This window comes from Cavia porcellus, unplaced genomic scaffold, assembly GCF_034190915.1.
Source record: "Cavia porcellus strain 051 isolate PalLab524CR breed Dunkin Hartley unplaced genomic scaffold, mCavPor4.1 scaffold_4, whole genome shotgun sequence".
Taxonomy (NCBI): domain Eukaryota; kingdom Metazoa; phylum Chordata; class Mammalia; order Rodentia; family Caviidae; genus Cavia; species Cavia porcellus.
The window spans coordinates 101918972-101943783 of record NW_026947487.1 but is presented as its reverse complement, the minus strand read 5'-3'; the positions used below and the strand labels follow the sequence as shown (position 1 = coordinate 101943783).

General features: G+C 34.3%; 1 protein-coding gene across 8 annotated transcripts in view; it reads right to left on the bottom strand.

Annotated features, from left to right (window-relative positions):
• Nfat5 (nuclear factor of activated T cells 5) overlaps positions 1-24812 on the bottom strand; it is a 121970-nt gene that overhangs the window by 55382 nt on the left and 41776 nt on the right. For 6 of the 8 annotated variants that reach the window (XM_063247575.1, XM_063247576.1, XM_063247578.1 and 3 more), the window contains 2 exons: positions 14837-14962; positions 1117-1675 (listed from right to left, as the gene is read on the bottom strand). In XM_063247575.1, the coding sequence (XP_063103645.1) occupies positions 1117-1675; positions 14837-14962 (685 nt within the window). Of the gene's footprint in view, positions 1-1116; positions 1676-2134; positions 2197-14836; positions 14963-24812 lie in introns of all 8 variants that reach the window. The other 2 variants (XM_063247583.1, XM_063247582.1) reach the window with 1 other exon arrangement.

Sequence of the window (24812 nt, the reverse complement as noted above, 5' to 3'; positions counted from 1 at the left end):
ACTGCCACAAGTTTGAGGCCAATCTGGGTGAAATAGTAAGTTCAAAGTCAGCTACACAGTGAGACCCTATCTCAAAAAAACCAAAAACCAAAACCAAAAAAACTCTAGCAATTGAATATTACAAGTAAAATATTGAATTAATAAAACTTAAAATAAGCTAACTAGTATGCCTTATAGTAGTGAATATTCTACAATATAGCTATTGATATACACTTGGTAAGTAGTGTGAACTGGTAGAGATGAATGAAAACTTAAACATGTACCATTATTACTCTCCCAAAAAGTAATCCAGAATTGTAGGGAAAAAGAGGTGATTTAAAAAGAAAAAAGAAATCCTGAATTGCACACACATCAAAGGAAAAAGGTTAAGACATGTGCACCTAAATGAGAATCAAACCCTTAGTTTAGTATTTCCTTGTTTTCATCAAGAGAAAATATCTAAAATTTTCCACAAAATATAATGTAATGAATCATATAAAAATACAATTTTAAAGGGAATACGAATTAGTTTTCAAAAAATATTTTGAGTTGGTCTAGTCACTACCATTACATTGCTGTACCATTTCTGTGAGTAAAAATAGTTGAAGTCTATCAGAAATTTAAGCTATTTCAAAACAGGTCATTTTCAGCTGGATATGCTGACATATGACTATGACCACAATCCCAGATAGTTAGAAGGCTGAGGCATTACAAGTTCAAGGCTAGACCAGAAAACTTAGATCACGAGTTTGAAACTAGCTTAGGCAACTTTGTGAAACCCTTTTTCAAACTAAAATTTAAAAAGACCTGGGGATGCAGCTCAGTGATAGAACACTTGCCTAGCACACACAAAGTCCAGGATTCAATCCCAGTACCACAAAAAGAAAAACAAGAACAAAATAGATTACTATTCCCTATCTTCATAACAGGATACTTATTCCTGCAATCTACTGTCATTTATTTTTTTTCCTAGTAAAACTTGGTAATTTTAAGTTAAAATTGTCCATTTATTTCAATGATAAAATTAGTGCCTTCCCTTTTATGCAAACTTCAGCTGAGCAATTAAGAAAAATTTGGAATAATTTTTGTTTTGTATTGTATAATGGTGATAGAACTTTAAAAAATGTGAATACCAACCCATTTCCAGCTTTTGAGTTGTTTTTGCTGTCCGTAGTAAGCTGAGAAAGCACATAGTGAGGTGCTTTGGCACTGTCGGCATCAAATATATCCATATTAGATTCTTCACAATCTCGTCGTTTGACCCCCGGCCTCTGCTTTGGATTTCGTTTTCGTGATTTACGAGGTACCTCAGTGTTATCATTGTAGGAACTGGTGCTCATGTTACTGAAGTTGGAGGGGGAATCCTCCATCCACATACTGCAGCTCTGCTCAGATTCCAATCCACACCCCTCATCCTGGCAGGACATCCGACTGTTATCCAGCAAGTCCTCAGGTGGTGGTGAGATGTACAAAACCGTGTGCCTCTTCGGGGTTGATGGATGCTGCTGAACTGTGTTACTGGTTAACTGCTTTTCACTTACCCCTCTGTTACTTACCCCCACGGCTGAGGAGCAGCTCTCCACTTGCATAGCCTTGCTGTCGGTGACTGAGGTAGAATAAATGGTAGGGCTGGAAGAGGTGGTAAAGGAGCTGCAAGCACCGCCCATGGAGGAAGAGGAGGGAGCTGAAGAAGCATCTGCAGTGTACAATCCAAGAGTAAATACACTATCCGTACTTTCACCTATGCTGGCTAGCAGTCCCATTGAAAAATCTGATTTGTGAACTGATTGTTTTTCCCCAAAACGAATAGTTGGAATTTGGTTAAGTTTTAGAATATAAATGCTTCTATATATAAAAGCAATGTAAGGCCTAAGAAATATTATTTTTAAAAATGTCCAAATAGCATTATTAGTCTTCTGTTATAATCAATAGAATTTTAGAATCTAATTTAAAGTTTTAAGCTGTAAAGCAAGAATAAAGCTTTTATTGCCTCAGTTGGACGTTCTGTTGAAATTTAATCACTTAAAATAATAAAGAAAACCCCAATATAAAATATATCCTTGTGGTCCACATTCAATGCCAATTAAATAATTCATTATAGAATTTGAAAAGTGGGACTGTGCTTAGCCACAAAATATTAAAATAAGTTTCTAACCTATGAAGCAGAGAACTACAGGTCATTTTTAATGCAGACACTCCCTGCTTCAGAGGCAAATCCTGGAATAAAAATATGAGAAAATAAATGAGAAAAGATCTGCTTATTATTCCAGATATCAATTATAAAATGAGAAATAAATAGAAAAAATATATAATCAACTGAATTGGAGGGAAAATGGAACTGGTACCGTCATCACTGTGGTTGGTTATAAAATGTAGGAGAATAAAGGTGGAAAAGGTTTGATTTGGAACATGCTGAATTCTACACAATATAAACAAGTATTCAGAATCTCTAGAAGCTAGAAGTGGCAGTTCAAAACCATGAGCTCTAAAATTAAAAAATCCACCCTTTAAGACTGAATGAAAAGCAGGGTAAGGACTGGTTACTAGGTGGATTCTCTTATAAGTTACTTGATTACATGGCCAGAAAATGGTTTCCACTATCTGTTTTCTCCTTTTTTTAAAAGGGCCCTGTTTAACTGTGACTATGAAGAGAATTTCCTAATGTTACAATAAATGGCTGAAGTCTAACAGAAAAGTTAAGCATGAAAAATCTCTGGAGAGCATCAGAAATAATTTCTATAAAAAAATTTCAAAACATAAAATCATCTATTGTGTCTAGCAAAAAGGAAGATTAAGTAGAATTTTTTAGACCATGTGGCAACTAATAGTCATGTTGAAGATAATACTTTGGCCCTCATGCTAATATTGCTTAATTTGGAAGCTGTTAATTGTAAAATTATACAAATAACATTTTATCTCATATCTTTTCCACAAGATATGGAAAGGTTTATTAACTGTACACAAAAAAGTAAAAATAATGTGCAAGACAACTAAAAGATGTTTAAATCTAAAATTAATTTATATAGCCATTTATGCCACAGTCATCTTAATGTGTCCAATAGTTTAAAGTTGTGATGTGATGTACTGTTACAGAAATTGTAATTATTCATACCCATTTTTAATTCATTTTATCCTCATGTCAATTATGAAGAACAAAACATAAGAATGGCAGTATTTAAACATCAAAAGCCAAATGCCAATGATGTATTTTTAACTGAAAATATATTGAAATGATTTAAATTATTTTTAAAAATTATGATCACCCAGAATTTTTCATTGCTGTGAAGACTAGGAACACAGTATTAATATTAGCCATCATGAATACAATCTACACAATGCTACATTACTACAAGTCAAAGAACCTAACAGAATTAGATGATACCAGTTCCATTTTTCAGTTTGTATCCTTGTCAAATGCAGTAGCTGAAATTTGAACATTCAGTCACTTTAAACTGCATTCCAATTTAAAGAAAAATTTACCAATTTTGTATCATGCATTAATGCAATGTTTCTTAATAATTATTTTTAAAGATTTGTAAAAACTACAAAATCTAGACACTAATGTCAGTGATAGTTAAGCTGATTTGTAGCCACTTTTGGAGTTTAAATATAATTTTATCCTTGCTTTTTGAAAAATTATGACAGAACTCATTTCAGAAAAAAATAGAAAAAGTATATCTAATATTCTTCCATTTGTTCCAACTATTGGCAAAAATGATAATAAATACTTTTTTAGGTGTGCAAAAAAGTCTATGTTCTTTTCTTTTTAGAAAAATGTAAGTACAGCATCCAATATTTGCAGTGGAACATACAATGCATGCAACATTAATGCTGTACACTTGTATTCCTATAAAGCAACTTTCCTGCACCATCCTTTTTTAATCTAAGTATTATGCATATGAGAATGCAGAATACAAACATCTTAGGGATCCTCATCATAGACAGATGAAAGCTGGCTGTGGTGTGGTGGTTCATGCCTATAATCTCAGCACTTAGAAGGCAGAAGCATTGCTACAAGTTAAAGGCCAGCCTCGGCTACATAGTAAACTACTGTCTCAAAAAAGCAAACAAATGGGGCTGGGGATTTAGGTCAGTGGCATAAGCACCTGCCTTGCAAGCAAGCGGTCGTGAGTTCGATCCCCGGTACCGATAAAAAGAAGAAAACAAAACAAAACAAAACAAAACAAAAAAAAAAAAGGAAAACAAAACAAGCAAACAAACAAAAAGGCAGATGAATATAACAATACTATAAATGCATAACAAATTCAAAAGCAAGTTATGTGACTGTAATACTGTAATTATATGTATGTGTGTGGGTGTTTGTGATTAATGAGCACAAGTGACTGGAGCAAAAAGTGTATTTTTAGTTAAAAACCTGGCCTTTAGTTTCAGAATGACAAAGGCAAAGGACAGTGTTTTGCTATTTACAAATCTCTTCAAAGAGCTCTTAAGTTTATATTCATAACATGATTTTGAAAGTGCCTGGATAATCACAGGATGGGGAGCTTTTGGAAACCAAACACATTCAGAGGGTTAGAACTCACAGCCTTATTATCCCACCACCAGGAACGCCGAGAGCACTGAAGTTGAGCTGGTCATCAATGGTCAATGGCTTAATAAAATCACATCTACATAATTAAGCTCCATAAAAATCCAAAAGAACTGAGTTCAGGGGCCTTCCAGGGAGGTAAACAAGAAATACATCATGGGCTGGGGCTCAAAGAAGCACATGCACCCCACAGGGATGCAAGTCTCAGCACTCAGTTCTCTTGCTAGACCAGGCTGTGTGTCTTTTATCTAAGGAGTACATGCTTTAAAAGGAGTATATTCTTTAAAATATATCAGTAAATATTAAGTGGATCCCTGAGTGCTCAAAGAGAGTACCATGAGAACTGTATAGTCAGTCAGAAGCCAAAATTTGGTTATGTATATTAAAATTATTTTGGCAAATAAATATAGATTAAAAAACAACAACTTGAGACTCAAGGTGCTTTGAATGCATGCTATCAACAACAGCTTTACGTGATACAGGGAAAATAATAAGGGTTTAGAGATAACTATTAGCTATTTCTATAAAGATAGAGCTTATATCTTTCGTTTTTGAAACAATCTCTTTGTATATTAACCCATAAAAATATCCTTAGTAGTGTCCTATTAAAATATAAATATATAAAAAAGTTGTGGCATCAAGAGCATATTAAATTTCTAAACACTAATTTGTCAATTCCAAGCATACCCAGAAAAACACTGAAGAATACTCCTGGGACATTGTAAATGTACTTAAAATATCAGTAAAGACCTTTGAGTCATTGTATCACTAAATAAAATAGCAAAAAATAGTTTAACTGACAGTCAGTATAACTAAAACGCAATACAAGCCTGCCCCACCCACTTAGCTACTCCTTTTATTCATAATTTTCTGCAAACAAAATATGCTAACTACTTCTTCACTCCCTTTTTGGCAGAATCATTATTTGCTGTAAGAATGCAGATAGGAATGCAGATATCTATGTTTAATTGCTACATATTAAAAACACAGAAACTCCAATATAAAAATGTTTTAATACTGCTCTTATTTCCTCAGTAAGCAGATAATTGTAATATATTCTTACATAATAATTTTATGTTTTTAAGTCTCTTGCAAATTTAGTCATGTTTGTGTTTATGAGACAGGGTTTCATTATGCAGTTAATGCAGGCCTTGAACTCACTCTGTAGCTCAGACTGGTCTCAAACTCAGAATCCTTCTGCCTCAGTCTCCCCAAGTGCTGGGAGGTCAGTCTCATAAGTGCTGGGATTACAGGTATCTGTGCAAAATCTTTATACACCTGGAAATTTTTCTTAAAATTATTCTCTTGTGCAGGTAGTACATGAATAAGTTCTTAGTTTTCTTTTGTGAAATCATTACCCTTGAATTTAATCTAGTTTATAGTATTTTTTTCCATACAGCATTTTTTGTGACCACAGAGAATATCATGAACCAAAAGCAGAACTGACAGACCAATCTACAATTTACTAATGGGAACATATAATCTCAGAAAAAAAATATTTATTTATTTATCTGTACTGACTTTTATCCCAAGTTACATCTCTGCCCCCCCCAACTTATTTTTTTGAGTCAAGGTCTTGCTAAATTACCGTCTGAACTCAAACTTGGTATGCTCTTGCCTCAGTCTCTCAGAATGCTGAGATTACAGTTATGTGCCACTGAATGTGGACTAATTGCAAAAAAAGTAAAGGGAATGGGGCTAAGGTTTAGCACAGCAGCACAAACGCCTACCTGGCAAGCACTAGGTCATGAGTTTGATCTCCATACCAAAAAAAAAAGTAAAGGGACGCTTCATATCTACAATATTCTGTATTTAATAATTAATGATAGCAAATTATTTCAGTAATGATGGTGAAAGTGAATTGTGCATACGGCTTCTTTTAAGAACTGATGGAAGAGTATGGGGCTGTAGCTCTGTGTAAAATGTTTCCCTAGCCTGGGTAAGACCCTGGATTTGATCCCCAGCATTGTGGATATGGGCAGAATTGAAGGAATCACTAAGGACCGCTATGAATATTCAAAGTAACTAATATACAGACTGATATCTACAATAGAATACGGGAGGATAGCCTTGCATCTGCAAATATTATTCATTTGATAAAAAGATGAAAATGGATTTTAAATGTTTCCATGTATAGAAATCAGCACAATACTACATATCTACTGCTTAAACTGTATTTTAAAATTAAGAACTAGTAATGCTACCTGTGTCAACTAAGATATTAACCACCATTACTATTTCAGTGCATAAAATGACATTTAAAAAAGAGACGATTTTACATGAGACTAACCACACTTTTGTTTTCCTCAGTAATTAAACTGATTCAGCTGCATCCCCAATCCTTTAAAAAAATTTATTTGAAGCTCTTCTTGAAAAAGATACTTTTTATGGATTTAAAACGACAGAAATGAATATTTAACTAAGCTTCCAAGATAAAATGTATTCCCTAGCATTTAAAAATCTGCATATGTAATTTTTTAAACCTCTATGCAAAACTAGCTGGGGTAGCTAAAAAGGCCCGGTAAACAAAAGCCACACAAAAAATTTTAAATGTGTTACAAGAACCAATAGTGGAACAGAGGAGTAAACTTGACTATTCAATAAATAATCATAAAAATCAACAGAATATTTGAAAGTAATTTTTGATGCATAACACATTGTTGAACCTAGTATTTTTTGTAAGGACTGTATTTTTCTTAATGTAACAATGACTTCAAATCTAAATATCTTGTCTGATAGAAGTCATCAGATGCAAGGATATACTTTCACAACAAAGATTCAGAAAAATATACAAGGCTAACATTTACGTTGCCAAAGGACTGAAATGTCTAGAACACACAAAGTGGCTGCAAACCTGCTTTGTTAACACCTTACATGCCAACCTTTATTTTTCTACTTTTCTTCTTCTTATATTATTAATGTAAAGTTTAAAACTTTACAAAAAGGTTTAGTTTCAATCAGTATCAATCCACTACTTAGAAAAAAAAAAGAAAGAAAAGGAAGAAAGGAAGGAAGGAAGGAAGGAAGGAAGGAAGGAAGAAAGGAAAAGAGACTTATGAAGAAGTCTGAAAACGAGACCGACCTATACCCTGGGTGTGATTGGATGGGTTAAGTGTCTCTGGTACTATTTGTCTTCACTATTGACAGACACTGTCACACAACCCACCACTCGATGCCTGTCTCTGAATGGCGAAGCTAGAATGCAAGTTAAGTGTATTAATAGAAAAAACAACTAGCATCCCAGCATATAAAATAAGCAATGCAGATTACTTTACAGAAAAATCCAAAAAACAAAACAAAAACAAAACAAAACAAAACAAAAAACACCAAAAATGTAGGGTTGATCATTTATTTTACATGTTTAAACATTTAAATTTCCCATTTGAGTTTTTCCCCCCAACATAAATTGACATGCTACAATAAGTAATGTTTTTTAAAAACTTTTTTTAAATTAAAAATTTAACATTCAAATAGAGCTTGTGGGAAAATTACCCTAAATTGTTAACTCATATTCACCAATTTGCTCATCAGTTTACAAATGCAATCTAATCCAAAAACCAGAATGTTCTTTCACATGTTGTTTTAAGCTGTGTATTTACTGAAACTCTTTTAAACAGTGGAAGAAGATATGTTTTGAACAATAAAGTCACATTGTAAGAAATAACCTATAATTTGCAGTAAAAGAATTTCTCAGGCCATTCTGATCCCCGTATACTTCCTTATCTTTCCCTCAAAAAAGTTATAAATTACGTATGTTTCTGTATTTTAAATGCATGGTTCAAAAGGCTCTATTTTAAAAAATAATTAGCACTACAACTGAAGCTGAAAGATTTGCTATTCAGTTATTAGAGAGTATTTTTTTCTTCTGCAGGCCACCAAATTGTGATTGAGAATTCAAATACCATAAAATTATTACTTTCTACTTCTTAATCTGAATTCTTCTAAAATACAGTCATGTATCACATAATACGGCTCTTTGGTCATCAAAGGACTATAAGGTAATAAGAATCCCATAAGATTATATCAGTTCCTGATAGCCTTTTAGGTCATTACACAGCCTGTATGACCTTCACACAACAAGGAAATTGTCAAATGATGCATTTCTCAAAATGTATCTCCATTATTAAGTAATGCATAGCCATAACTATTTTTACCTTGTCAGAATATGCCTATATTTATTAAAAATTGCTTTCTAATGGGCTGGGGATTTAGGTTGATGGCATAAGCACCTGCCTGGCAAGCATGAGGTCACGAGTTCAATCTCTGGTACCAAAAAAAAAAAAAAAATATTGCTTCTTAAAAATTAAAATGCATTTATCTGCTGCCCTATACAAAGATCTAAAAAGTACAAATTAAAGTATCTAAAAAGCTGGAATAAAAAATCTAATTAAATAATACTACTCTTCGAAATCTTGGGAAAGTTTAAAATCAAAGTATCTAGGGGCTGGGATTTAGCTCAGCGGCATGAGCGCCTGCCTTGCAAGGAGGCAGTCATGAGTTCGATCCCTGGTACCGGTGGAAAAAAAAAAAGGAAAATGGCAAAAAAAAAAAAAAAAATCAAAGTATCTAAAAAGTACAAATTTAAAGGAAAAGTACAAATGAATAATCTGATTTTGCTTTTCTGTTTGCTTCTCCAGTGGTGGAGCTTGGTGGTTGAACATTTGTGTACCACGCATGAAGTCCTTGGATTAACCCTCAACTTTAAAAAAATTAATTAATTTAAAATACAGTGCTGATCTACAATTCAGGTAACATAAAAATGTTTATGAGAAACAGTAACTTATAAAAGTTGTTGTTAAAAATTGGCAGTAGAGAGGCTGGGGATTTAGCTCAGTGGCATAAGCGCCTGCCTTGCAAGCAGGCAGTTGTGAGTTCAATCTCCGGTACCAATAAAAAGGAAAACGACAAAAAACCCCACAAATTGGCAGTAGAATAAAAATATTCAAGGAACAAAGCAGTAACAAACCACCTTTACACTGTCAATAACGATTAACAACTGGTGTGGTAGTACATGCCTATAATCCCAGCACTTGGGAGGCTGAGGCAGGAGGATTACTGTGAGTTTGAGGCCAGCTTGGGCTACATAGCAAGCTCAAAGCCAGTCTGAACTATATAGGAAAATGCTGCCTTGAGTTTGATCCCCGATACCAATAAAAAAAAAAATGCTGCCTTTAAAAAATAACCAAAAAACTCATATAGCAGTGAAACATACATACACACAGAGGCTGGCTAGCTTGCATGCTTACTTGTTGCTTTTTTCTTTGTTTTTTGTTTTTTTGAGACATAGTCTTGGAAAGTCACTAAACTGCCTAAGTTGGGCTCAAACTTGTGATCTGCTTGCCTTAGTCTCCCAGAGTCCTGGAATTACAGGCCTGTGGGACTAGACGTGACTAGTAAATGCTTCTGAATGCGTTAATAAAATAAATTCAATTGGATATATAATTCTTTTGCTAGAATCGCATTTTATTAAAAATGAATATTCTTCTATAATATCATATTCCCATTTTTCAAATACTAATAGTTGTAGAAAAAAAGAGGTGGCTTTTCAGCTCAATATCCTATATACTGCCTAGTCTTGCATCTTATGTATTCTGAGTGCAAGTGATGGCATACAACATGAAATTCCCTAAAGTACAATGGCAAAGAGTAAAGAACTATGATTTCAGTAGGAATGGAGAGAGGTACTTTGTGGCTAGAAAGATTGAGACAAGGTTACATACAATGATGAGTAAACTATCTACTACAATTCCTTTAACATAAGGGGAACTAAAAAATGGTAATACATTTTCTTCACCTCATATTTTATAGTTCTGTTGCTATGGATGATAAAGAAATTCCTCTGGTTTCAATTTAATGATTAAAAAGCTTAATAAAGAATAAAACTACTTGTTCTTTTGTTATAGAATGTTACTTTGTTCTGTAGAGCCCTCTCCTACAGTGTAACTTACATTCAACTGGATTCAATTCAATCTATTATATAAGATTTATTAATTGCCACTTATAGAATTCAAAGCACCATTATTTAGCAAAGTTCTTTTTGTTTTGTTTTGTTTTTCTGCTTTTTTTTTTTTTTTTTTGTCTTTTTCCTTTTTATCGGTACTGGGGATCGAACTCACGATTGCCTGCTTACAAGGCAGGCACTTATGCCGCTGAGCTAAATCCCAGCCCCTTTAGCAAGGTTCTTCCCAAAGGAAAAGTTTATTAGATGGATCAACTTATGTAGACCTCAATTTAAGCCTAAAACTCTACAGAGAGAAAACTGCATATTCAACAGATTTTCTATTGTATGTACTTTGTAACTGGTACACAAGTTAAAAACTGCTTCAAAGTATTAGTGTACTAAGATTGCATTATTTTTAAAAAGAATACTAATCTATAATTATTGAAGTAAAATATCAACTTTATGAAAATAAAAAAACTATAAATTAGTTATTAAGTTTCTTTGGCTGAAGGGTTGGAGATTTAGCTCAGTGGCACAAGTGCCTGCCTGGCAAGCACAAGATCATAAATTCAATCCCTGGTACCAAAAAATAAAAAAATTTCTGGTTGAATTATAAAACTTCATAGTTTGATTAATTCACTGTTTAGCTCAAGAACTTGAACAAAAAACTTCAAAGAAGATTTGAAACAGTCACTCTGTGCCCGCCATAGTGACATGCACCTGTAATCCCAGCACTGAGGAGGTTGAAGCAGGAGAATTGCTGTGAGGGAAGCCAGGGATACATAATGAGTTCAAGGTCAGGCTGAACTAGAAAGCAAGATCCTGTCTCAAAAAAGGAAGCAGTCACTTACCAAAATATTCTATTTTGATATAAGCCAATATAATGTCATAACCCCAAATAAGCACAAACATAGTATCCAGGATAGAACAAAATATGACTTTGTAAAATGAAGACTAAAGGGTATTTCTGATTTTTATGAAGAAATTCAAAGTATTAGTATTTAGTTATTTATTGTCTTTTTGAGACAGGGTCTTGTTATGCAGTTCAGCCTGGTCTTGAGCTCACTTTGTAGCCCAGGCTGGTCTTGACCCCATAAAGATCCTCCTGCCTCAGCCTCCCAAGTGCTGGGATTACAGGCATGCAACACCATGCCCAACTAAATAAATTATTTAAACTAATTTTAAAAAGTACTAAGAAATCTAAAGGTAATCCTAAACATACAAGTAATTAAAAATAATACTTGACTGAATAGCATTTAATTTTTTTTATGTTTTTGGTGAATGGTTTGTGAATTATATCTCAATAAAGTTATTTTTAAAAATATCTCTTGCCAAAATCCCAAATTCTGATAGTTCCTCTACATCATACCTGTATTTTAGCTCTGTATAACCTAATGTTACTATAGGGTTCTCCAAAAAACAAACAAAAGAATCATTTTATGACTTGCATTTCTCTTAGTTGACTCATTTGCCCCCCCATACCATCAACTCATTTAGATAACTTTTAAAAGTTTAAAATGGTCACTGTCTTAACTATTGTGAACCTACAAAACTTGTTATTTCTAAAGATTTCTTCTTTGACATATTGAATATCAAGCTCTCCAGCTCTCACAAGATAAAAACAGAATTCTTAAAAATGGGAAGGTAGACAAATTTCAGCTGGTAACACTCAACTATACCTTCAAGTTTCTGATATGGCCTAGTGAAAAGCAGAATCACATATAAGCTCCTCTCTCCCCAATCCTAGCCCTGGGACTCACAGAATAAAAAGTTTTCTGTTTGGTTGCTTGGTGGTACTGGAAAGTGAACCCAGGACCTTTGCACTAAGCTACATCCCCAGCCCTTTTATTAATTTCTAAGATAGGGTCTCACTAAGTCATTAAATTGCCAAACTGGCCTTACATTTGCAATTCTCCTATTCTAGCCTCCTAGAGTACTAGTGTTACAGATATGTGCTACCATGCACAATTAAAGATGCTGATGGAAGTGTGTAAAGACATAGATCGAGGGGTTTGAGACATTCCTTTACCCAATATTCTGGATTGTGGATTAGCAGCACCATATTTATTTATGCCCTCAGTTTTATGTGAAGAGGGAAAAAGAAATCTACATTGGTGAATTTGAGAACACATCCGAAATAATGAAATAATAAAGAATGTCCATGAATATCAGCTTCTAAACTTTAAAATTTAAGTTGATTTAAAACTTGTGAAACACAAACCTTTATGGCAGAACTAGAAGTCTGTTCCCACCAGGCCCTCATACCTGATAGCAGCCAATCCAGCTCCTTCAAAACTCTGAAGTCTTTTGGTCAAAAGAACAATGAGTAACTTGGTAATGTACGTAAATCTTTCTTTGATAGTCATGTCACCATGGATATTAACATGTCAAATAAAAATGTGACTCTAATGATACATACTAATTATTTCTCTACAATAATTATCTGTAATTTAAACTGTCTAATTTATAATGTTATAGAATAAAGGAATCTTTGTACCAATAAGACATCAGAATGGCAGGATAAATTATGATAGTTACCAAGAAAAAATAGATTACATATGACTTTAGATCATAGAATCTGTGAGAATATAACAAAACTTTAAGGCTGAGTCCTTATTCTTTTCACTATCCTTATAAAGTCAATAATACAAAAACTAAGAATTTATTATTTCAGAGTATTTTTTGGTTGGGTCAAAATTCTCATCTTCATGATTTTTAAATTCATTGCTATCTAATTTACAAATCTGTAGATAATTTCAACTAGATGAGGGGAAAGGGCTAACATATTGTTAGTGACTCAAAATCAGTAAATTTTAATACTTATACATTAGAATTCCTAAAATTGAGTTCAGAATTATTTACAAAGGAGAACTGCTCTTTTTCCAAACCTAACTTTTTTTCAGCTTTTAAAAGGAACTGGATCTACTGAAAACAAGATGTTAAAAAGCACAGAAGAAACAGACTTTTAGTTCTATACAGATTCAATGTCTTAAAAAAAAAAAACAATTTCAAAAGATACATAAGAAGTCAATTAGTTAATTTCTACATGTGGATTTAAAGTGAAATATCTCATGGAAATGTTTTATTACATATTTTATTATTTCATACAATTTTTAAAACATTTAAAACTTTAAATTCCAGAAAAATATTTAGACTCCATCTTAGAGTAGAACTTAGAGGTTATAAAGTGAACCCGATCATCTTACCAATTTGATCACAAAAAAGTTTACTTTCACAGTTAAATCCACAGTAACTGTTAGAAAATGTCTGGCAATACATGAACAGTGAGCAAAACAAGTAAGTTTCTTTGTCATATTTAGAAGTTTCTTGCCCTCAACCAACAAGGATTTATATACATTATACAGTTTGGGCAAGATTGGTACACAGGTTAATGGTACTTGATTAATACATTTGAGAAGAATACCTTCAGCTATAGTACCAACAGCCTCATTTAAATCCAAATTTCCAGTTCACTGTTCCTTTTTTGAAACTGAAAGAATTTAATGAAAACATGCTCTGATGGATGTAACATTTTAAAAGATAAGAGGTCTCACATTAGGCAAGAAACCTCTCATTACAATGACAGATAAAACTTCAAAATGTGTAAATTCCCCTTTTACTAAAGCAAACACATTTAGTAACTTATATACCCAGCTGGGGGTGGGAGGGCAGAAGAAGAATTACAGCTAATTTATCACTAACACTTTTTTTCCTGTTAGTTTATCTGTCAATCTTTTGTTCTGTTTTAAAATAAATATCTGAACCAATCTTACATAGTTATAAAGTATATGATTTGAGGGCTGGGTAAAAATAAATGATAAATTTCAAGCATTCTTTCTATACTTTTTCACTGATAAAAATATTTATACAAATGTATTCAAATCTTCCATTATTTTCAATTAACTTAAAGTATGTTGCAAATATTTTTAAATATAGAGAAAAGGTTGCAGCAACATGCTATAAACAGAAAAGAGATTTGAGAGTCTGAGTATTTTTTTCAGAACACACAATGTTTTCCTTTCAGCAAGTCTTTAAACATAATTGTTAAATAGACACTCAAATATAATTTTCTATTCATAGCTTATATTTAACCTTTTTGCTCGTGTGCAGTCAACAAAACAGTTTTAAATACTTTCATATTTGACAAGGTCCATTTTAGAGGTTAGCACCTAGAGATGTGCCAATATGAAATTAAGAAATAATAATTACATCAAAAAATTATACTGAAAAATTGAAACATTAACATTTAAAACTTACTAAACAAACCCTCAAATCACACACTTTTTGATATGAACTCTGCCAGCACTGTTCATGTTGGCCAGATAATACCCTAGGTTTTGTTTAATAGAACAAAATGAAATGCATACCAGCAGCAACTACAGCTGGAGGAGGCGAGCCTGCCTCACCACCACTTGTCTGACTCATTGATGCTACAGATGTTTCTCTAGATGGAGGTAACTGTAACTCCTTTGGGAGAAGATCATAGACAGATTCTATAGGGAGAAATAGGAAGAGAAAAAATATTAGTCAACAACCTAGTTATATGTGAATGAAATATCTTTTCTCTCATAAGAATTATATGCACAAAAATCAACCCAATACATGAATGTTATAAAAAATTTAGTGTTTACATATGATTTTATTAAAAATTGAAGAATACATTTTCAAAGGTTCTGCTCTCTTGCATTATATTTTGGCTTTATTTCTTATGTTCAAGATAGTCTCTAGAAAATTATTTATTTTCTTTTCTTTGCAGCATTGGAAACTGAATCCAGGGACTTCACAGTGGGCTACATCTCCAGTCCTGTTTTATTTCTTACTTTGTTTGGAGGTCTAGGTAAAATGCACAGGTTGGGGCTGGGGATTTAGTTCAGGGGCATAAGCACCTGCCTTGCAAGTACTCAGTCTTGAGTTCAATGCCCGGTACAAAAAAAAAAAAAAAAAAAAAAATGCACAGGTTGTACTCTCACTTGCAATCCTCTTGCCTCAACTTTCCAGAGTGCTAGGACTACAGGCATGTACCACCACATCTGGTTAAAAAAAAAAAAGTCATTTTTAAAAACTGGGTAAAACTAGACAGAAAAAAATGTTAAACAAAACAAAACACCACACCTCAAGATAGTCCAAAATCTTCCTTTGTAATAGAACTTGCCATCCTTTACATGTGAAATAGCACACATCATTAGCTTTAAACTGGCTTTTCTAATCATTACATTAGTCTAACCCTGATCTTTTAACGTCCTTTAGTGAAGATATTTTAATTCATCACTATCACAATTCATTTTCCCTCCTAAAGAAGCTAAAGGGAATGTCATAGTTCAAGAAACTAATTCTCTTACTTTGAATCACCTAGAAGGGCAAAAGTACAGGAAACTCAAATCAGAAAGCATAAAACACCTACTCAAGATTTACGATTACTTTTATATCTCAGATTAAAGACTTCTATATCTTTAGAAAATATTTTATATTTTTTAATTATTCATAAAATTAGATTTATATCTACTATAAACTTCTTTTGTGACTCATTCTTGTTTTTCAGATATAAATAATTTTCAAAATAGTGTCTAAAGGTAGTAGAGTCAATATTGCAAGGAATTTCAAAAGACCAATTAGAAGCATATGCCTGTTTTCAAAAAAAATGAAGCACAAAGTTTATAGGACTTGTCTACTATCCCAAGAAACCAAAAACTTCAATAAGTAAAGATTACTAATTATCTTCATGAGTAACTGAAAAAAAAATAGCATTGTAAGACATCTTACTTTGGTAACAATGACTGAATTTATAAATACGTCGATCCTCTAGTTAATCCTAACTCTGATATAGACAAGGCTCAGTAGGGTCAAGAAGGAAAGTTAAAATTAGATACTGTACTCTTAAATGATCTTTGTTCACAGAAAAGAATAAATTTAAAAGTTTCTTTTCAGCCAGGCACGATGGCACACACCTGTAATTCCAGCACTTGGGAGGCTGAGGTATGAGGATCACCAAGAGTTCAAAGCCAGCCTGGGAAACAAAGTGAACTTAAGGCTAGCCTGAACCATACATATACTTAAACACTGGCTTTAAAAAAAGGTTTCTTTTCAAAAACCCTATTATCTGGGCTGGGGATACAGCTCAGTAGCATAGAGATTGCCTAGCATGCACAAGGTATCACAAAGAAACAACCATGTTACCTAATACTTGAAGTGTTCATCCTGAAAGAATCTGGCAAATCTGGCATCTATCTATCTGAATATATATACTGGCTGAAAATTCTCAGCTTGTTAAATACTGCTAAACGTTTAAGGAAATTACTTCTATCTCTCAAATAATATATAGGAGGGGAAAGAGAATCTAATTTGACATTATCACCAAGTATTCACTTTAATACAATTAACCTTTCTCAATCCATGCTGAAATCAAGTTCTTTTGATACAAAGAAAAACACTTAAATCTACTTTTTTGTCCAAACAGAAAGGAAATCTGGGGTGGGGGTGGGGAGTTGACTTCTGTCCAACATCAAGGAGTCAAAAATGTGTAGATTCAATCTAAAGGAAAATGGTTACTGTATTAACTTAAAGATTTTATTTTGCAAATTACAGAGGCATAAGAGATATGGATACAGGCTAACGCATGGGTGTAAGCACACACACACATATATATATTTGACATGTGCAGGGGGAGGGGGTTACTGGAAACTGAATCCAGACCCTTCACAATGCACTATCTCAAGTAGCTTTTATGTTTTGTTTTGAGGTAGGGTTTCACTAAATTGCTAAACTGCCAAGGATGGTCTGGAACTTAAGAGCCTCTTGCCTCACCCATTCAGAGTGCTAGGATTACCTAAAGTATATTACCATAGTTTATCAAAGATCATGAAAACTTGGAATATATATCCAAAGGAAAAAGGTACAATTTAATTTGGATTAATATATTAAGAACTAATGGGGTTTTTTGGAGACAGGTTCTCACTGAGTAATTCTGGCTAGCCTTGAGTTCACAATGTAGCCCAGGCTGGCCTGGAACGAGCAGCAATCCTCCTGCCTTAGCCTCCTTAGTGCTAGGATTATAGGCATAAGCCACCACACCCAGCTAGAATTAATAATCTTAATATACTATTAACATGCTAAAAAGTGCACAGCATTTATAACGCATTCACTCTTTTCCTCTTTTTTTTAATCTAGAAGTTATTTCTGTTTTCTAAGGAACTATTTCCTTTGTCTGCCAACCAAGGTGACTGTTTCCTGTTAATGCTTGTTAGTGCTTACTAAAATAATGTTTAATCAACCCACCTATGGTTCATTATGAACTTTAGTAGACCAAAACCCCAATATAAATGTACTGCTTACGTACCCATGTAAACTAATTGATTCATTTATGTCACCAATTATTTCTGGGTTAATTCAATTCTTTTTTTCTTCAACATTGGCTATGAAGGAGTGGAGGAATTTCACTAAAGTGCACCAAATCAAACGAGACAAAAGTGCTTTGCTGGGGACATAGGACCGTAAAAAAAAACTGTAAGTTAATAGTGCTGCTGATCCCCCAAACTCCATTCTCTGTTGCTGCTTTTTGTTGCTGAGTATTTCAAGAAGAGATGAAAAGACCCTAAAACCCTACATACTCTCTCTCACTTTCTCCAGAAGAATCCAGGGAAAGAAATTAAAAAAAAAAAAAATACAGCTAGAAAAACACATGTTTTGCTTGCTCTTTTTACTCAGCAAACATTAGTTAACACACAACTATATATACCTACCACATATTGAGTATTTTGAGAGGCCTGGCACAGCGAAAAATCTCAATATATATTTTCCTCAGCTAATCTCAAAACAACCTTATGAGGTAGATTTCATCAATAAAAAAGGTGAAAACTGTGTTACAGTTAAAAATGAAAAGCATATGTCATAGAACAAAAGAAAGAAATGATAAATATACATTTTAGGAGAGTGGTTTCCTTGTTTAGAAACAAGGACAAAGGAAGAGCAGATATAAGTTGGAGCTGTCCGCATACTCATGGATGTTCTTTTTCACTAAAATGCATAATCAAATCCAAGTAAATAAACACAGAAGTAGACAAGGAAGCTCAATGTGAAGGCTTTGGGTTCAAGGGGGTTAGGTGGAGAACAACCAAAACATAGTAGTTACTCAAACAATGAACAGTACCTGGTATCAGAAGCAAACAACACTGAAACATCCATTTGTAAGTAATTCTATCTTGTTTTAAATATGATGAGTTTACCTTTGTTTTTTCTTAACTCTAAACACAATAGTACCATAAGGCAGCTAAAGATTTTAAACTTGTAAAAAAATGTCTAGGAATCGTTAACGGCCTTATTCTTTCATCTTTTCATTAACTACCTTAATCAGCCATTGAACTCCAGACCATGGTTTCCCATCAAATATTCTAAAACAAAGTGCCTGGTATCTCTAACATGCCAACGTAGTTGGGCATTAAAGAGCCAGCATTGTTTTGTTAAAAACACTTTAGACCTGATAGTCATCATACTTGGCATCGCTGCTGGAAAAATGTACTGGCTGTAGGTTGACTGAATATTTGATTCCCAAAAGATTATGGAGTCCAAGAATAACTAATAGGTAATGCTGTTTTAACAAATTTTTCTCACTTTCTAAGTTTAGGCCAATTTAACAGACTACTGTCACATTTTTACTTATTTATACTGCTTCTTCCAGATTATATTTTACTGTTTTCCTAAAACAATCTAGTGTCCTAAGGAAATATAAATAATACACAGCAATATATATTACACCTACATGGGGGAAAAGTAATTGGAATGCCATAATGTTTTATTATAGCATATCATAAATTCTTTCCACTAGGCATCACTTTTCACTTAAAAGCTTTACAAGTACTTTCCAAATAATTTCTTAGCATGAAGTAGAAAATAGAATATAACATTTAATTGTTGCATTTTTATTTCTGTATTTTCTAAATAAAGTACCTCAGTCACTTCTAGAAGAAACAAAACTTTTAATAGAGGATCCACATACCACAATGCGCTTGCTCTCTGTCGTTCTGTCTGTGAGACAGTGTTTCTCTATGTAGTGCAGACTGTTCTTGAACTCACTACGTAGCCCAGGCTGGCCTTGAACTCAGCAATCCACCTGAGTGCTGGGATTACAGGTGTGCGCCACCATGCCCGGTTATCTGGTGCTTACTTTTCAGGTAGGACTTACATTACAAGAATTCTGGAAGAAGCTGAGACCTCCTGTGAGTCATCACCATACACAGGCTGACTGGGTGAGAGCTAGATCCCAGTCCCTTCTAGGCCGTGGGCAGGGAGACAAGAGCCAGTGTCCCATCCCCACTGTCCTCCTCCTCCCCTGCCCTGCCAGGCTGATCCAGAGAAGTACAGGTCGTGGTGATAGATAACGAGGTAAAATATCAATTAATGCTTGTAGTGTAGTGTTTCACAAACTTTGTAGGCCTAAAGCTGGTAGTCTGATCATCTATTCAGAGGATAACAACATGCAATGTAGCACACGTGGGGGAACTCCTTCTGAAAGTGGTGGCCATTCTTAATTCCCTATTATCTTGTTTTGAAATCCTTTATCATTATCATTGTTCTGTTTGGTTGGACCTTGTTCTGTTTTATCTTGTTTGATTTTGTTGTATCTGATGGCATGGCAGCTATTTTGAAGATAACAAGATATATTATGGTAGTAATTTTGGATTTACTGGTGTCTTGTTTTGAAGTTCTATATTGCATTCATTGTTTTGTTTTTATTGGTTCTATTCTGTTTCTGTTTTGTTTGATTTTATTGTGTCTGAAGGTATAGGCAGTTATTTGGAAGACAGGAAGAGATAATTATGGTAACCACTGTTGATTTCCTATTATGTTGTTTTGAAATACTGTGTCATTTAAAGAATTCTGAAAAATCATGCTAAGGTTTATTTTCCAGTTCCATCTTATTTTGGGGAAAATAGGGTAGTGAGACCCTGTCTCATATAAACAAACAAAAGAATAAATCTATCTTGACTGATTTTATTTTAATAATTCTGAACTATTAATACCTGCTTCATATTCATAATCTTAAGAAATGCAAAAGGTTGTTGAACAACAAAAAGTTCTCCAAAAATCCAGCTTGTTTTCCTTGTTGTCAGTATCACAATGCCCTACATCTAAACTAAACATGACATTTTCCTATGGGTTTTTTTTGGCGGGGGATACTGAGGATCAAACTCATGACCTTGTGCTTGCCAAGAAGGGAGTTAGGCCACTGAGCTAAATCCCCAGCCTCCTATGGTATTTTCAACCCAAATACTCTATCCCCCACATTGCATCTTTCCAACCCTACTATCATCTAGACCACTATTTTTTCTAAATGAACAAACAAAAAGTATTTCTCATATCTTAAGTCTTCATTTTCAGTGATTTTTAAAGCCTTAAATAAGCTATTACCTACCAATTTTATTTCTTTTATTTATACAACATGAACTTTTTCCTACTTTCAAGTCAAAATATATCAAAGAACTCAACAAGGCACATTTTATCTTTTCTACTTTACAAAGATTATCAAAAAATAAAGAAGAGGAAACAAATTTCATACTTGAAGATATAAAAAACATATTTGATTACCATAAGTGGAAATGAACAAATCACCAAGTTCATTATTATTTGGGGGCAGAGTGAGGGTACTAGGAATCGAATTCATGACCTTGTGTCTGCTAGGCAGGCACTATACTGCTGAACTATCCCTAGCCCTTACCAAGTTCATTATTTCTGCCTGTTAAGAGTGATGTCAACAGGAAACATCAGAATTATATGTGGAAATGTGTATTTTCTTTCCCTGAATGAAGACATCTAGAATTCTATCACAGACCTACTACTGAATAAGGAAATAGGATCAATCCTGGTTAAGTTCTATGGGTGACTCTGGGAAACAGCTATTATTTTAAAGCATGAAACTCAACCTCAGAATGAAAATGGATCACCTTTAGCATATTACCTTTTTATGTGTACACAGTTAATGTTTATTTTTTGGAAGACTCTAAGAAAAAAATGGCAAATAAGTAAACCACTGTCTTCTACAGATTATCCATTCCTTTTGAAATTTGTGGGAAGTGGTAATGGGGATTGAACCAGGGATGTTCTGCCACTGAGCTATATCCTCTTTTTTTTCTTTCTTTGAGATGGGATCTCACTGAGTTGCAGTGGTAGAACTCAAATTTATGATTTGCCTGCCTCATCCTCTCTCAAGGCTGGGATTATAGACATGTAGCACAGTGTCTGGTTAGATTACCTAAAATTTTAAACCTTGAGGAGAGCCAGTTATGTGCAGCACACCTGTAACTGCAGTTATTTGGAAGCCTGAGGTGGGAGGATCAATGAGAGTTTGAGGCCAGCTTGATCTACAAAGTGAGTTCAAGGCCAGCCTGAATTGCATAGTGAGACCCTGAATCAAAAAGACAATAAAACAAAACACTCAGTACACACACAGGTATACCCTTTATACATATAGCAAAAAGGAGGTAAGAGAAACTGAACATAGTAGTGGGCTAGGGATATGACTCAACGCTAGAAGGCTTGCTTACTATGCAATAGGTCCCCCAAATCCCCAACACCGCTTCTAGAAAAAAGGCACAGTAGTTACTGTCCTCAAAAAACAGAAAACTTATTTGAAACAGGGTTATACAAACACAGGAATGAAACATTTAGAGTAGGATTAGGCTGTACAATACTGAGTATACTTAAAGAGAAAAGACAGAAGGCAGGAGTCTTGAGTAACAATAATATTATTTCAAGGCAGGCAAGCAATGTACACCTGTAATATCAGCTACTTGGGAGGCTAAAGAGAAAATCGCAATTTTAAGATCAGCTTGAGGACTTTAATGAGACTGTCTCCCCCAAAAAACAAAACAAAACAAAAAACAAAACAAAACAAAAAAAACACGTGCTGTGGACATAGCTTAGCACTCTCTGGGTTCCATCCTGGGGGTGGAGGGACCTCTCTGGGTTCCATCCCCAGTAATGGGGGGGGGGGGCAGGGCACTGGAAGGAACTAGAGTGACTCTTAGAAAAGACACCATTTGAACCAGAATAAAGCCAATTTAAACTTACTATACAATAGTCAATAGCAATAAACAGATAGAGTTCAGAAACTTTTTTTTTTTTTTTTTTTGAGACAGGGTTTCACTATGTAGTTCAGGCTGGCCTGGCACTCACAGTAATCCTACTGCCTCAGTCTCCCAACTGCTGGAATTACTGGAATTATAGATATGCATCACCACACCTGGCCTCAGAAATTTTCTTTTTCTTTTTTTTCTTTTTTTTTTTTTTTTTTTTTTGTCTTTTTCGTTTTTATCGGTACCAGGGATCGAACTCACAACTGCCTGCTTGGAAGGCAGGTGCTTATGCCGCTGAGCTAAATCCCCAGCCCCTAAGACATTTTCTAAAACTTAGGTTTGACTGCTCATGGCAGACCAGTGAAGACTAGGTTATTAAAATTCCTAATTATTTTATAGCAGTATAGCTATAAAACAACATAACAGTACTTAATAAGTATTTCTTGAGTGAATATTTATGAAAGGCCACTTCTAACGCTGTAGACTTATCCTTCCTTCTCTATTCTTTTTCCCTTCATATTTTCATCAAGATAAAATGATTCTCAGTCCTTGAGTCACCTTTATTTCTTTGCAAATGCCTGTATTTGCCTAAAACATTGACCTTATCACAGTTCCTTTTCCACTATTCTTTCCAATCAGGTTTTCCTGACCACTTCAATCTTAGTTAGCTATCTCTCTTAATCTACTCACAAGAATACTTGGCACACATTGTGCAACTGCCAGTTTACTTGTGTGTGCTTACCCATTAAACTACACACATCATGAAGACAATGGCCGGGTTAGTCTCACTCACATTTTCTCCTCAGCAATAACACAGTGCTTGACGCAAACAGATACTCATTTGAAAAGCACATAAATAGGCAAGAAAATAGCTGTGGGATCACATAAGGGTACTAGCAAACCATACAAAGAAAAAAGAAATGTATCAGAATGGAAAAAGAAGCCAAGAAGGGGAGAGGTGCCCTTTAAGTGTATAGTGTCAAGAACCAACAGTCTTCAAAGGAAGTGCCAAAAATGAAAAGTCTTATTTAGTTCAAAAGAGGAAGAACTTGAAAGAATGCATTTACTGAAGTGTTAAATGGTACTTCTCCGTATTGTACCAAAGAAGTATCAAGGAAGTGATAGAGGTAGAAGCCAGAGCGGAAAGGGAGACCCTGTCTTGGAAAAAACAAACAAATATACAAACAAACAAAAAAGCCAGAAGGGCAAAGAGCTGAAGTCCAGATACAAGTGAGAAAATGAATGCAGTCAATAAAAATACTACTACAAACAGGCCTTCCAAAAAGAAGGAAAAGGCTGGGCATAGTGATACTTACTATAATCCTAGCCTCAACTACAAAGTAAGTCCTGATGACCCCACCAAACAAAAAGGAGGAGGGGGAGGAGGAGGAGGAGGAGGAGGAGGAGGAAGAAGAGGAGGAGGAGGAGGATAAGGGAGAGAGGAGGAGGAGAAAAAGGATGCTTAACATAGGGCCAAATAAAGGATTTATTTATTTTACTGAGTGGAAGAAAAATTGTATATATAGATAGCACAAGGACCGGAGATACAGCTCTGCAGCACAAGTGCCAGTCTAGCAAGTGTAACGTACTGAGTTCGATTGCCAGTACTATGTAATACAGGCTGGTCTTAAATTTGTTAGCTCAGGCTGGCCTCAAACTCATGGCGATCCTTCTGCTTCAGCCTCCTGAGTGCTGGGATTATAGGCATGCACCACCAGGCCTGGCAGACAATATGGAAAAAAATATCATATGAGAGAGATTAGGATTAAGACACAGGATAAAAATTTTAGACCTCAGGTTGCAGACATAGCTCAATGGAACAGTGCCTGCCTGGCAAGTGCCAAGGTCCTGAGACTGATTCCCAGAACAACAAAAAAATTGTAGTATTAAACGTCATCATTATTATTAAATGATACATAATTTCTCATTTGGCTTGATTAGAAAGTCAAAATTATGATTATATATAGCAGATAATTAGTAGGTGTTAACTTTTTTTATCCAAAAGGGAGGAAAAGGGGAGAAGAGAGTTCCTTCAAAATGTATACAACATCATACAAAGCAAATAGTTAATTCTTGAGTCAGTCCAGTAGCCCCTCTTTATCCGCGGTTTCATTTTCCCACATTTAGGTTACCCAGGATCAACCATGGTCCAAAAATATTAAATGGAAAATTACAGAAATAAAGAATTCATAAATTTGTTAACTGTACTAAGTAGCACAAAGAAATCTCACAATATCCAGCTCATGGAATGTGAATCTTCCTTTGGTCTCATGTAGTT